We start from the raw sequence: 13208 nt of genomic DNA on the forward strand, positions 1-13208 counted from the left end.
GTGGAGACAAAGGTTGTGTTTGAAAATCAGAAAAATGACTTATGTCGTAAAATAAGTCATTAGAAAATATTTTTCTTTGTTTGATTGCATTCTGGGAAACTGTCTTGATGTGTTTGTTTCATTTTCTGGAAAATGAGTAGAATTGTATAATTAAACATTTTAATTGTTTTATTTAAAATATTAAAAATAATGTTATTTATTAATAAATTTAAAAAGAAAAAAAAAACTATGATTTTCGCCTATTGGTCTCCGCCAGAAACCAGACCAAGGTTGTGCTTGTTGATGTAGCTATGGTCTGTGGAAAATGACTTCCGCCAAATTTTGGCGGAAGTCATTTTATCCAAAAACAATAATGTTTTCTTTTTGATCGAAAAATGATTTCCGTTGACTTCAATTTTCCAGGCTCTTCCAAACACTGAAAACTCGGAAAATGATTTTCATAAATCATTTTTCGAGTTTCTAAATGCACCCAAAGTTGCATAATTTTTTTCCTCTTAGTGTAAAAGGAAAAAAATGGAGTAAGAAAATTATACAATTCTCAAATCACTATAAGTCTTCTTTCTGCCATCTTTACTTTCACACTTTATATTTTCAGTACTTTCCAGGTCATCTTTAAACTCAAACAAACGTACTATAACAACGGTGTGTTGAAAATATATCATAATAATTTAGACTATGATTGAATTTTTTTATTTTTTTTCATACACGATAAACTATGTTTTTCTCAAGACTTATTATTTAATTAAGATTTCAACTTAACATTTAACTACTACTTAATTATTATTCGATCTTACGAAATCTTAAACCAATCATTTCTTTAAAAGGCTTAAAGTCTATACACCACCGCCCTCTACCTTCTAGACTTTTACTCCTGTGCAACACCAACATAAAAAATGAATAATTTCAATGCTTTTATTTAGTTATAATACTGTTATCATATCATATTAATTAATTTTAAAAAAAAAAAACAAAACCCGCACACAAAAATAGTAACATTTGAAATGATAATGACCTCTAAATCAGTCAACTAGACATCATCTCATCCTTTGACGAGTGATTTACAAAATAGTAATAGATCAAATTGTTATTTTTACAAACTACAAGGGTCTAGGTGAAATATAATTTCTTTCTATAAATACTACTCCGTAATTACTTTACTAACTTAATTGCTCAACAAACCAAGTAAGGCAGAAACACCTTCAATATTCCCAGTGCTCAGAAAGGTACGGCCGTAACATATACAAATTATTATATCACAATCTTTTCTTTCAATATGACAATCTTCTTTTTTTTTTTTTTAACACATTCTTCTTTTTTTAAGTATAATAAGTTATAATGTTAGTTTACATGTTGTATTTACCTTATTGTATATTTACAAATAGTAATTAATGTTACTCACCTCTAAAAATGTGTCCCTCATAATTTTTCATCTAAACATAACATTGTTTGATTGATTACTTTACATTTTTATTAAAAGTTAACGGGACAGTCAATTTATGATACCTAATAATTATAAGTCATATCATGTAGGGAATTTAGGAGGGACCGGTAAGAAGAATTTTCTATTTACAAACTCTTTTCATTTTTAAATTTCTTCATTATGATTATTTCTATTATATATATATATATATATATATATATATATATATATATATATATATATATAATTTTACTATTTATTTCTGATTATCCATGCATTTATTCAATCACACAACATATATGTGTGTATGTGTGCATTATGTACCCACATGCTAATGTGAGTAATACTATTTTCTGCTCCTTGTTGAGGTGTATGTCATGCTTGATCTAATTTATTTTATAAAAAAAATAAAGTGGGTCATTGTTTTTATTCATTTACTTTTTATTCTTTACCTAATAAAATTTGTACATATGGTAATAATTTCCTGCTAACGTTGTTATTGGTTGGTAGGCATTTAATTCACATCAAAATGTCTCAAGAAATGGATACAAGGGGATCTGTGGTGTACTATCCTCCTAAGGTTTGGACTGATGATTTTATGCAGAAACAAACTAGTGTCTATCTGGTGAGCAAAACAAATAAAAACATCAATACATATATGGTTTTTTATTTGAGATTTGAATGCACCAAAAGCTAAAATTGAGAAAATTGATATGCTTATCATATATAGGGAGAAAAGTACTCGGAGAGAGCCGCAAAGCTAAAGGAAAATGTGAGAGAAATGCTGGAGAATGTGAAGAAGGCTTCATCGGACCAGCTTGAGCTTATTGATGTTGTTCAAAGACTCGGTTTATCGTATCATTTCAACCGTGAAATACAGAAAATACTGGCAAGCTTGCACACTATGATGAACAACAATGTTGAGCAAAAGATTGAGGACCTATGCAAAACCGCTTTACAGTTTCGACTCCTGAGACAAGAAGGGTATCAGTCTCCCAAGGTACAGTACATATGCAGTTCAACCATCAACTTAGTCTTTTAGTTGAAACAGAACACATCATTCAATTTGGTATCATAGTCCACCCTATTAAGAGGTCTACTCGGCTCATACACGTGAGTGAGGGGTGTGTTGAACATATATAATATATAAGCATAAATATGTAGTCCAGTTAGGATCAAACACTTACCACTACACCAAAAGCTAAAACTAGCTAATAATGAAGGTGTAACTTTATTTCTTTATACCGCAACAATTTTTTGGGAAGCAGGGTGTTGGACTCAACTATTCCGGCCCCGGCCCGATAATTTCTCGCCACTGAGTGCTGGACTTGACCTTTCACAGCCTCCGCCCAACAAGTCCAACTGTCCGCTTAGACTTTTAGTTAAGACGAAGAACATCATTCAATTACATGTATGATCGGTGCATGGTTGTTTAATACTTATAAGTGCACCATTTTTCATTAAACAAGAAAGAATGATTTGTGTATTGCAGATATCTTCAAAAGTTTCATCAATGAGGAAGGGAAGTTTGACATGAAGCTTTGTGGGAATACTAAAGGAATGCTAAGTTTGTACGAAGCTTCATATCTCACCATGGAGGATGAACATATTTTGGAAATGGCAAAAGAGTTCACTACCCATCATCTCAAACAAACTCTGAAACAAGCTGGAATAGATCAAAACATGGGTGAGCAAGTGAGCCATGCTTTGGAGATGCCATTGCATTGGAGGATGAAGAGATTGGAGACAAGATGGTTTATAGATGTGTATGAGAAAAGGGAGGACAAGAATTCTACTATTCTTGAGCTTGCTAAACTGGATTTCAACATGCTCCAAGCCATGCACTTGAATGAACTCAAACAACTATCAAGGTAACTATATTCAAGTTCGACTCCCAGTATGAACAATCTATTGATCTTTTTTATTTGAGTCGGCCACCTATAAGCAATCTAAGCTGATTTACCCCCTTTGGTCATTTATTGCCTAAGATTACAAGGTGGGTTTTACCTAATGCACATTATCGGGTAGTAACTGTCGTCACTCAAAAAAACACACATATTCGACCTGCACGTATGCTTAACGTGAGAGTATCAGATGTGTACGGACTTTCTGTAACATAAACTTTTAGTTGAGATAAAACACTAATTTTGTTGGTTCAGGTGGCATGAAAGTGTTAATCTAGCAGAGAGAATGGATTTCGCAAGGAGCAGATTAGTGGAAGGGTTTCTGTGGAGCGTTGGGTTCAGTCATGAACCTCAGTTTGAGTATTGCAGAAAGATCTCAACGAAGTCTGCTGAGCTGATTACTGTGATAGATGACATATGCGATATACATGCTACTTTACACGAGGTGGAAATCATGGCTGACGCCGTTAAAAGGTTAGAGCTCAACAACCTTTGACCATCACAATTAATATTGGTTATATATTGTCAGTGTTGCATATATCACAATATTACAAAAAAATTAGGCAAATCCAGTTAAGTTGGTGAACAGTTAATTTGGTAATCATAAGGTTTCAATAGAAGTAATCTATTGACATTAATTATTGGTTTGAGCCAATGATTAATTTAGACCAATTTATTTCATTATGATCATTTGCTAACTAGGGACATAAGACCATGTTTATCCCGTGCACATCTCCAGATACTGACTTTAGATTTTTCTCAACACCAAAAAAAAAAGAAACATTATCAATAACTTTATCTTTTCCTTCTTTCTCAGGTGGGATATCAATGCACTTGAGGAACTACCAAACTACACAAAAATTTGCTTTCTAGCTCTGTTCAATTATGTTAACGAGGTGGTTTACGATATTCTTCAAGAACAAGGCATTAATGTCCTTCCCTACATAAAGAAAGGGGTATGTAATATTACTATTAGACTCATGATCAAATGAGTCCACCATTTTCTGTGAGCGGGTCGTGTAAACAGATCTAGATTATTGAATACTTGAGATAAATGACTTAGATTTTACTAAATGTGAAACTGTGCATTTCAGTTGCCCATTTGTATAGTTGGTGAAATCTAAGTCACAGTTAGCGAAATCTAAAACATTAATCTTAAGCATTTAATGACTCAAATCTATCACACTGACTGATGGCAAATAGTGGACTCACTTGAATATATAATGGCCTAACGTTGGTGAAATATATTTCAGTGGAGTGACCTTTGTGAAACATACTTGGTGGAAGCAAAATGGTACAACAATGGAATCACACCAAGCCTAAAGGAGTACCTGGAGAATGCCTTGGTGTCTATTTCTGGTCCACTGCTTATCCTGCAAGCTTATATCTCCATTGCAAATCCCATTAAAATGGAAGATCTGCAACATCTACTTACATACCCTTCTATTATCCGATATCCATCCCTCATCCTTCGCCTCACCGATGACTTGGGAACCTCTCCGGTAAACAAATTAATACTACTATATATGTTGATCGCGACCGTAACAATGCTAGATACTAAAATTGTCTGATTATTTTCTTTTTAAACATGGTGACAAAGGTAGATTTTTAGATTTTTGTGGCCCTGTTTATATAAATAAATGAGGCCCTACCAAAAGCAGATTTTCAATATGAAACACTACTATAGACATACATTTCTACCATTTCTCCATTGAAGTCTTTTAAGATTATTTGCAAACTTTTTGTTTTTTAATTTCTTAACTAACTAGGTAAAAATTAAACAGTAAACCCTCTAAAATTTGAGGCTCTGTGTTGTTGGGCAGTTTGCACAGCCCAAAATCCGCCCCTGTGACACCAGAAACAATGACACCCAATTGAAGTCTCAATGCATAAACTAATGTGTTTTGTTATTGTATTGCAGGATGAAATGGCGAGAGGTGATACTTCGAAATCAATCCAATGTTACATGCAAGAAACCGGGAGGTCTGAAGACGATGCACACAACATGATGAGGGAGATGGTGGAAGCGACATGGAAGAAAATGAACAAAGAGATATTAATGGACACTCATTTCTGCAGAGATTATATCCAGACAGCAATGAATTTGGCCAGAATCTCTCAATGCATGTACCAATATGGAGATGGCTATGGTCGTCCAGATGGTGTTACCAAGGATCGAATTAAGTCATTATTTTTCGAGCCCATTCCTCTCGCATAAGAGCTTCTTTAGCTTGTTATTCATTACTATAAAAGCACTTACCATTAAGCAATAAAGAGTCTTCATGAAGGCTAGCTGTAATACCTTGCACGTCATTATTCTTATTGTTGTTGTTATTGTTATTGTTATAATTAATGTTGTTGTTACGTTATTGTTATTTTTATAATTGTTATCATTATTCTTATTGTTGTTCTTATTATTATAGAGTTCATCTACTATTTGTTAAACTTTAGAAGCTTATCACAAGCATTGTGTCAGACGACCTGACCAATTTTGTCCCCACCAACCGAAGAACGCCGACCCGGGAACAAAATAGGGTCCTAGTTGGGTACCCCATCCCTCGTATCAAAAAAGTACTCCGTAATAATCTACTTAAAAAGGTTGATCATGCACAATCCAAGCTATATGAAAATACTTTATAAATTTTAAGCTCTTACATTTTTTAATTAAAAAAAAAAAAGAAAAAAGCTTCATAATAATAAGCATGAAGGGGCGTGTGAATGCCCATTCTTTCACATATAACCTTTGCTAAATTATTCTTAAAAGGTGAATCCTCTTGGAGCCTTTTGACCCTGGCCCTATAAGAATTATAGAAATGTTAAATCACAACGGCTTAACAATAATTCTTGAAATGGGAAGACTACGCATACTTGGTGTCTACAAGTAATTACTTTTACAAAAGAGCGAAACTCTAACATTGCGAATCTCAATATATACATCATACATGCATACAATACATACACAAGTTAACTTTTTTGTTTGTTTTTTTTGTTTTTCTTTTGTTTTTTGTTTTTTTTGTTTTTTTGTTTTTGTTTTTTGCGGTCAAGATTCCGCCGCTAGCACTAAGCTTGTGAAACAATTTGATACCTCTGGCAAAACAAATCTTAAGCCTTGCATGTTCATGTTTCATGTTGCTGGCTGGGTCCACAAATCAAATTTATGTTCTTACATTGGTAACATATTATCTATTTTGAGTCTGATTTACTCAAAAAAAAATTTCATGTTAATGAAAAAAACACTTATTCTAACTAATTTCTTTAATTTGCAAATTTGGATTTGCCAAGCCTAATGTGACCTCATCTCTAACAATAATCCATCTGATTTGTCCAGACTTTTAATTTGATGCAACAAGCTCTACGTACATTGATATGATATTGTTTGCATGGATTTAGTTTTTGACATTTACCCACAAAAAACATTATAGTAATGAAGTACATATATATATATATATATATTTTGTTTATATTAATTTATAACTCTTTTTTTTTTACAGATATTACATTGTAATAGAGTCAATAGTATTAAAAAAATAACCCAATTTTTCCCTTTAATTTAGAGTAACATTTAGGTTTGGCAACCCCAACAGATGCACCTTTGTTAATTCATTTAGTAAACCAGAATTTTAAGCAATTGACGATGTCACTCAATTCTTTGCAGCTTTACAAAGCCCCAGTTAGTGTCCACAATACGTATACTCCATATGCCCTAATCTTTTTCCAAAGCTTTCTGGTAACTCTTTCAACTTGTTAGTTTTTAACGTCTACAACAACATTAGGATGCCCTTAAGAATTAAGGACTAATTTTAGCATGATTAGTGAGGCACACTTCATAAAATGCACCGTGGTATTAACATTGCACGTGTATATTTCTTTTTTAGTATTACATGCATTTTGGTGTAATTAGATGCATGTAATGTTAACTTTTATTTTTTTGGATGATGAGAGAACTGCAACCACTATTTGAGGGTGTGTACAGGGAACTAACGCACATGAAAACAAAGGCGGGGATAAAAATTTAATTTGTACCGTAGCCGTGAATACTCTAGGTATAGTATAAGGTACACATCTAAAAAGGTATTTGAGTTAAGGGGTTGATGTGAATAAACGTGCATGAAAGCAACACAAATTAAACCTTTGAAGCAATATGAGGGCCACCCAGCCATTACGCAGTCTAATTGAATTGATTCCAAACCTCCCTGGCCAGATTGCAAGCAAAGAACTTGATTCTTTTTCACTTTATTCCAACCTCGGATAGGCTATCCGAGTAAGCTATAAATACATGCCCCCAATTCTCAAACCAAATATAATCACCCAATCTCTTAATTTGCTTATCATATATATCATCCCTTATTACCTCCAACTCTCTAAACTATGTCTCAAAACACAACCCGACCCGGTTACCCATTGTCCAATGATGCTATAACGGGTGCTCCTAGAACAACCATTAACCCGGTGCACCAAATTATTCCTAAGCCCAATAATCTTAACCCGAGGAGCTTGGCCACTACTTCTCCTACTGCCTACCCGGCCAAGCAAGAAGTCCTACCGGTAACTACCGCGGCTGCTGCCTACCCGGCGGCTCCGTTGAGCACCGCGCTTGTTCCGGCAACCGTGCAACCGGTGAGCCCGCTTCAGGCGGCCGCGAAGACGGTGGTTCCCGCCGTCCGCGGCGGCCGGCTCTTGAAGAGGGGCGATTTGCACTCCGGCACGGAAGATGCAATCATGATGGATCATGTGAGAGCCACTCACGACCTTGATGCGTCGCACTATAACGTGAAGCCTCTCGTGCACGTTATTGAAGACATCATTCCACGCGCCAAGGCGGCCGTTCCCGGGCACGCTCAGGTTCAATTCAATTCGTGCCTTTTCATTCGTGGTTTGGTCCGACTAAAGCTAAAATAATATAATTTGGTTTGATTTAATCACAGGGAGATCAAAGTCAACCGCGCTTGGACGCTATCCTAGAAGACAAAATTCTCCACAGCGGTCTCAATGAAGCCCTGGAGACTTTCGCCTACCCGGTTCACAGAACTTCCCTAGAGGTAAAATAACGTACCACAGATTAACCACATAATATAATGGGAAAAATGAAACAAACTTTGCTCTTCAATTATATAGGGTTTTTTTCAACTTGAATTATTAATGTATTCATATTCATCCCTTCAATTATTTTAAAAGTGACAAATTTTTTTCATGCATGAGGTTTTAGATTGTTAAAATAAGGGCAAAATAAATATTTTATTTATTATTTTTTAAAAAAATTAATGTTTATATGTGAGAATCATGCATAATAAGCGCGAAAAAAGAACAAACACCATTTTCAAGGTATTCTATTATGTGTGTTTGTTTTTTCTGATTCTGACATATAAGCAATAATTTATTGAAAAAATAAATTAAATACATATTTTGCCCTCATTTTTAACAATCTAAAATCACATTTAACATAGAGGGGGGAAAATCATCACTTTTAAAATAATTAAGGAGACAAATTTTGGATACATGAATAATTTAATGTGAAAAACCCTATAAGCCTATAATTCCGGAGAAAAAAATATATCTTTTTCCTTAATATAAAATAGAGTTAATCCCATTTTTAGTCCTAGAATTATTGTGGCATGATCCTCTTTATCAACAAAACAGTTTAAATTTCGTAAAATATGAAATTTTTGTTTAAAAAAAGAAAGTAAAAATAAATATATAGGTGGTCATCCCACTTTGTACAAAAAGATCAAAATGTCCTTGTATTTAGTAACATTTTAACAATTTTGTTGACGAATGACCAAAATAATCATTTCACAATAATACTAGGATTAAAAAGGACGTTCTAGAAAAAGACTAAAAATGAATTGTCACACCAAAATAAAATTAATTCATATATATAAAATATAAATGTGTAATTCATTGGTTTAAGGTTTTAGTTAATGATTGTACATGGAGCGTATGGTGTTTCAGATGATTTGTGGATCTTCTTGCCATGGAGACGCGCATGGAATCACGTTATCGCTCCTCAGGCTACTGGCAAACTACTGGTGGGATGCAAAGGTGGCGATCGCCTTCGCGGCCTTCGCTCAACAGTACGGCGAGTTCGGGCTGGTGGTGCGTCTCTACCCGACGGATCCACTCGCGAAATCGGTTGCGACGGTGAAGCAGATCCCGGAGATCATGGAGAGCCTGGAATCGCGGGGAGCCGTGAACGCCAAGTTCCGGGAACTAGCCAAGTTGGTGGACAAAATGCTGGAGGTCACCCACCACATTGTCAAGTTTAAGGATGTCGGCAGCGAGGAGAAAAGGCTTAAGCTCAAGTACCGCCTGAATCTGCACAAGGAGCTCGCCGATTCCACGTCGCCGGTGACGGCGGAGCAGGAAAACCTCATCGCCAAAGCCTCTTACTTCACCGTCAAAGCTGCAGTCACTTGCTCTCTGCTTCTCCTTAACCTCATTGCCGTTGGCCGAGAGTAAGCATGATTATAATTTAATATTGGGTCAAGGGTAGGGGTGTTAATTAAGGTGGGCCGAAATTCATAGGTCAGTCCTAGACCATCATGTCCACAAAAATGTGAGCCTCGTGGGCTTGATTGGCAGTCATTGACTGGCTATGGATCAACAGGTCAACCCGCGGACTTCCAATAATATATTTTTAGAGTTGGACCGTGGGTTAGGGTTGAAGAATTCTATGGTACGAGGAGGCTCGCAAAAATTTGAACCCTTAATGGGACAATGTAGCCCGTATTGACATCACTAATTAGGGAAATCAAAGTACACTAAAAGATTGAAACCAATTAATTAATTAGTTTAACACATAATTTTGTAATTTTTTTTTTTAACAATGTGAGACTCATAAGAAATTCTTTGCTTGATCTATAGCTACTATTCATCCACCGAAGAGGATTTGGAGATATCCACTTTGACACACAAGCTGAGTTACCTACTGGGTGACCTGCAGAGGGCACTGAACCAATCTTCCCAGGAAATCAGTGAGTCATAACTTTTTTTTATAAATTAAGCGACTTAAAACGTATAAATTATCAATTTTAACGCGATTAATGTAATGCAGGCAAGATAAAGCATCAAATCAAGCGAAAAGTACTTGAAGAAACCTTGGCCAGAACCCACACAGATAATAAGTACTCAGCTGAGCTCATCACCTGTGGGGAAAATGATCCAATGCCAATCATCCATGGAGCTGATATGAAAAAGGTAAATTATATGCCAAATTCTCCTGTAAAACTATCTCACAAGTCACATCCAGTAAAATGGGTAAAGTCAGGTAAAAAAAAAATTGGGTTTTATAGTATATAGACTTAATAATATTATTTCTTACAAACTGTCTATTATTAGTACAGTTTTACTATAAAATATTATTCCGTATATATTTAAGGCTTAAAATATTGATTATTACAGCATAGTCTGGATTTCCTGCGGAGGAAATACGTGTTCCTATTGGTGTCGGACCTGGAAATCCCTAACGAGGTGGTCAGCATGCTTCGCCACATGTACCATGACTCGAAGCAAGACCCAAGCCGGCCGGAGAGCCAGTTCGAGGTGGTGTGGCTGCCGATCGTCGACCGGCGGTCCGCGTGGACCGAAGCCAAGGACCGGCAGTTCCAGGCGGTGTACGGGTCCATGCCGTGGTTCTCGGTGTCGCACCCTCGCAACATTGACGACGCCGTTTTCGGATACGTTAAGGAAGTTTGGGGGTTCACCCACAAGCCCCTACTTGCTGTCGTGGACCCTCAAGGGAAACTCGTCAACGTTAATGCTTTCCCCATGTTTTGGATCTTTGGAAGTGTGGCTTTCCCCTTTACTAAATCCAAGGAGGAGGCTCTCTGGAATGAAACTTCTTGGAGTATGGGACTGCTGGCTGATTCCATTGATCAAAACATATTCAACTGGGTAAGTATAATAGTTCAATTAATCATGTATTTTGTTTGGCTGTTTGCTAGCTATGATTTACAGGATTTATCTAATTCACACTATTAGGTAGTGGTTGGTAGTTTTTTTATCAGATAATTTTTTTTAAAGAAGTGCATTTTTTTTTAATATGCATCAATACACTTAAGATTTAATTAAAACTTTAGAACTGCATTTTGACAAAACTACGAGCGCATTCTATGGTATATAAAGTGTATTCAAAACAATTGCACTTATACATATTATAAAATGCATGCATAGAATATCATAATTACTAAAATGCCTTTGCATTTTTTTGGGAGCCTTTGAGATCAACAAATAGGACGAGTTTTGCCCCCAAGACATAGCTCAGTAATCAAAATGTTGATTCTGTAAATATTTGGATTCTAAATTCTCAACTGGAAGAATCTCAACATTGGGACAAAAAACAAGCATTCAAACCCTAGTTTACTGATTCTCATTTTGTATGTGTATATATACATATATTTATGTTTTTATGGGCGGTCTCACTAGTACAGAATCAGTCATATACATTTGTAGAATCAGCATCCGAAGTTTAAACATCCGACGCCTAAAGTGGGGCGGTGTCATTTTTATAATTAAAACTTGAATATTTAATTATTTTTGCAGTTTAATGATGGGAAGTGCATATGTTTGTACGGAGGAGAGGACATGGAATGGATCCGGAGCTTCACAAAGACGGCAAGGAAGGTGTCCCAACAATCCGGGATCCCACTAGAACTCCTCTACGTCGGCAAAATGAACCCCAAAGAGAGAATCCGGCGAATCAACGCCACAATCCACGAAGAACAACTAAGCCACGTCCTCCACGACCCCACCATGGTCTGGTTCTTCTGGGAGCGCCTAGAGAGCATGTGGTACCTACGCGGCGAAAAAACAACAACCCCCGAAGATTCCGCCCCTTTCCTCGTACCGTCCGAGGACACCCGCGACCCCATCCTCCAGGAAGTCAAGGCCATCCTCAGCTACGACGGCAGCAACCGCGGCTGGGCGGTTTTCAGCCGCGGATTGGAGGAAATGACCAAAGGAGAGGGCAAAAACATCATGCAAGTCCTCGGGAATTTCGAGAATTGGAAACACGAAGTCACCGACATGACCGCGTTTATTCCGGCGCTGGATAGGCAGCTCCGTGGGCTCCACACTAAGCACCACTGCACGCGCATGGTTGTGCCGGCCGCCGTGGGACACTTCCCGGAGACGGTGGCTTGCGTGGAGTGCGGGCGCGCCATGGAGAAGTTCTTCATGTATAGCTGCTGCCTTGACGATTACGAGTAGATGGAGGGGATATGGGCTTAGGGGAAGCGTATATGAACGGAACTTTCTCTTGTTTAGAATAAAGGAGCATTTATTGTATTTGATACTTTGAATAAAGAGTGTAGGCCGGCGTATTTTATATCATTTGTTGTTGGTATGATGTTAATGTGAAATAATAAATCATGCATGTAAACATGCATTTTGTCATGAATCATGATTTTCCTTCAAACAAAAGTAAAATGAATTAGCATTATATATATGTATATATATATATATAGGAGACGGATAAGGTGAGAACCACATGCCTAGAAGAGAACTGAGAATCCATCGCTGCACGTGTCCAGATCTAATGGAAACACTTTTTGTTTTAAATGTGGTTTCATTTTCGTAAACAATCGAACATTGAAGTGCAAGTAAATTGTGTTAAAAATGCAAGCTAAGTAATAGTTTCATATAGTGTACTTGGTGTAAGATCGTCTCACATACCTTTGTTCGTGAGAAGGATCGAGTCAATATAAAGTAATACTTATACTAGTTAATATGAAAATGTAATACTTAATTGATATGACAACCTTACTTGACTCTTTTTTTTTGTAAAATAATACTTAAAGTACAATCGTCGCCTCCTCTACCTCTACAAGGAAGAGATTTTGGGTCAGATTGGGGGGGGGGGGGGGGAAAAAAAAAAAAAAAAAAAAAAA

General features: G+C 36.4%; 2 protein-coding genes across 2 annotated transcripts; both read left to right on the forward strand.

Annotated features, from left to right (window-relative positions):
- Positions 1–1961: 1961 nt before the first annotated feature.
- Positions 1962–5542, forward strand: LOC116004801 ((-)-alpha-terpineol synthase-like). The gene is made up of 8 exons (XM_031244971.1): positions 1962–2045; positions 2151–2420; positions 2763–2784; positions 2913–3291; positions 3580–3798; positions 4142–4280; positions 4578–4826; positions 5246–5542. Exons 1-8 carry the CDS (start codon positions 1962–1964, stop codon positions 5540–5542), a joined length of 1659 nt encoding a protein of 552 aa, XP_031100831.1.
- Positions 5543–7643: 2101 nt separating this feature from the next.
- Positions 7644–12718, forward strand: LOC116005290 (protein SIEVE ELEMENT OCCLUSION B-like). Its single transcript, XM_031245554.1, has 7 exons — positions 7644–8166; positions 8250–8363; positions 9274–9776; positions 10186–10295; positions 10376–10518; positions 10723–11214; positions 11863–12718. Exons 1-7 carry the CDS (start codon positions 7693–7695, stop codon positions 12526–12528), a joined length of 2502 nt encoding a protein of 833 aa, XP_031101414.1. The 5' UTR covers positions 7644–7692; the 3' UTR covers positions 12529–12718.
- The last annotated feature ends 490 nt before the right edge of the window (positions 12719–13208 follow it).

This window comes from Ipomoea triloba, chromosome 14 (assembly GCF_003576645.1).
Source record: "Ipomoea triloba cultivar NCNSP0323 chromosome 14, ASM357664v1".
NCBI lineage: Eukaryota > Viridiplantae > Streptophyta > Magnoliopsida > Solanales > Convolvulaceae > Ipomoea > Ipomoea triloba.

Coding starts and splice junctions, on each gene's coding strand:
- LOC116004801 (XM_031244971.1), top strand. CDS start 1,962: ATGGATACAAGGGGATCTGTGGTGTACTATCCTCCTAAGGTTTGGACT. Junction 3,292..3,579: donor GAACTCAAACAACTATCAAG/GTAACTATATTC, acceptor TTGTTGGTTCAG/GTGGCATGAAAGTGTTAATC. Junction 4,827..5,245: donor ATGACTTGGGAACCTCTCCG/GTAAACAAATTA, acceptor ATTGTATTGCAG/GATGAAATGGCGAGAGGTGA.
- LOC116005290 (XM_031245554.1), top strand. CDS start 7,693: ATGTCTCAAAACACAACCCGACCCGGTTACCCATTGTCCAATGATGCT. Junction 9,777..10,185: donor CTCATTGCCGTTGGCCGAGA/GTAAGCATGATT, acceptor CTTGATCTATAG/CTACTATTCATCCACCGAAG. Junction 10,519..10,722: donor ATGGAGCTGATATGAAAAAG/GTAAATTATATG, acceptor TGATTATTACAG/CATAGTCTGGATTTCCTGCG.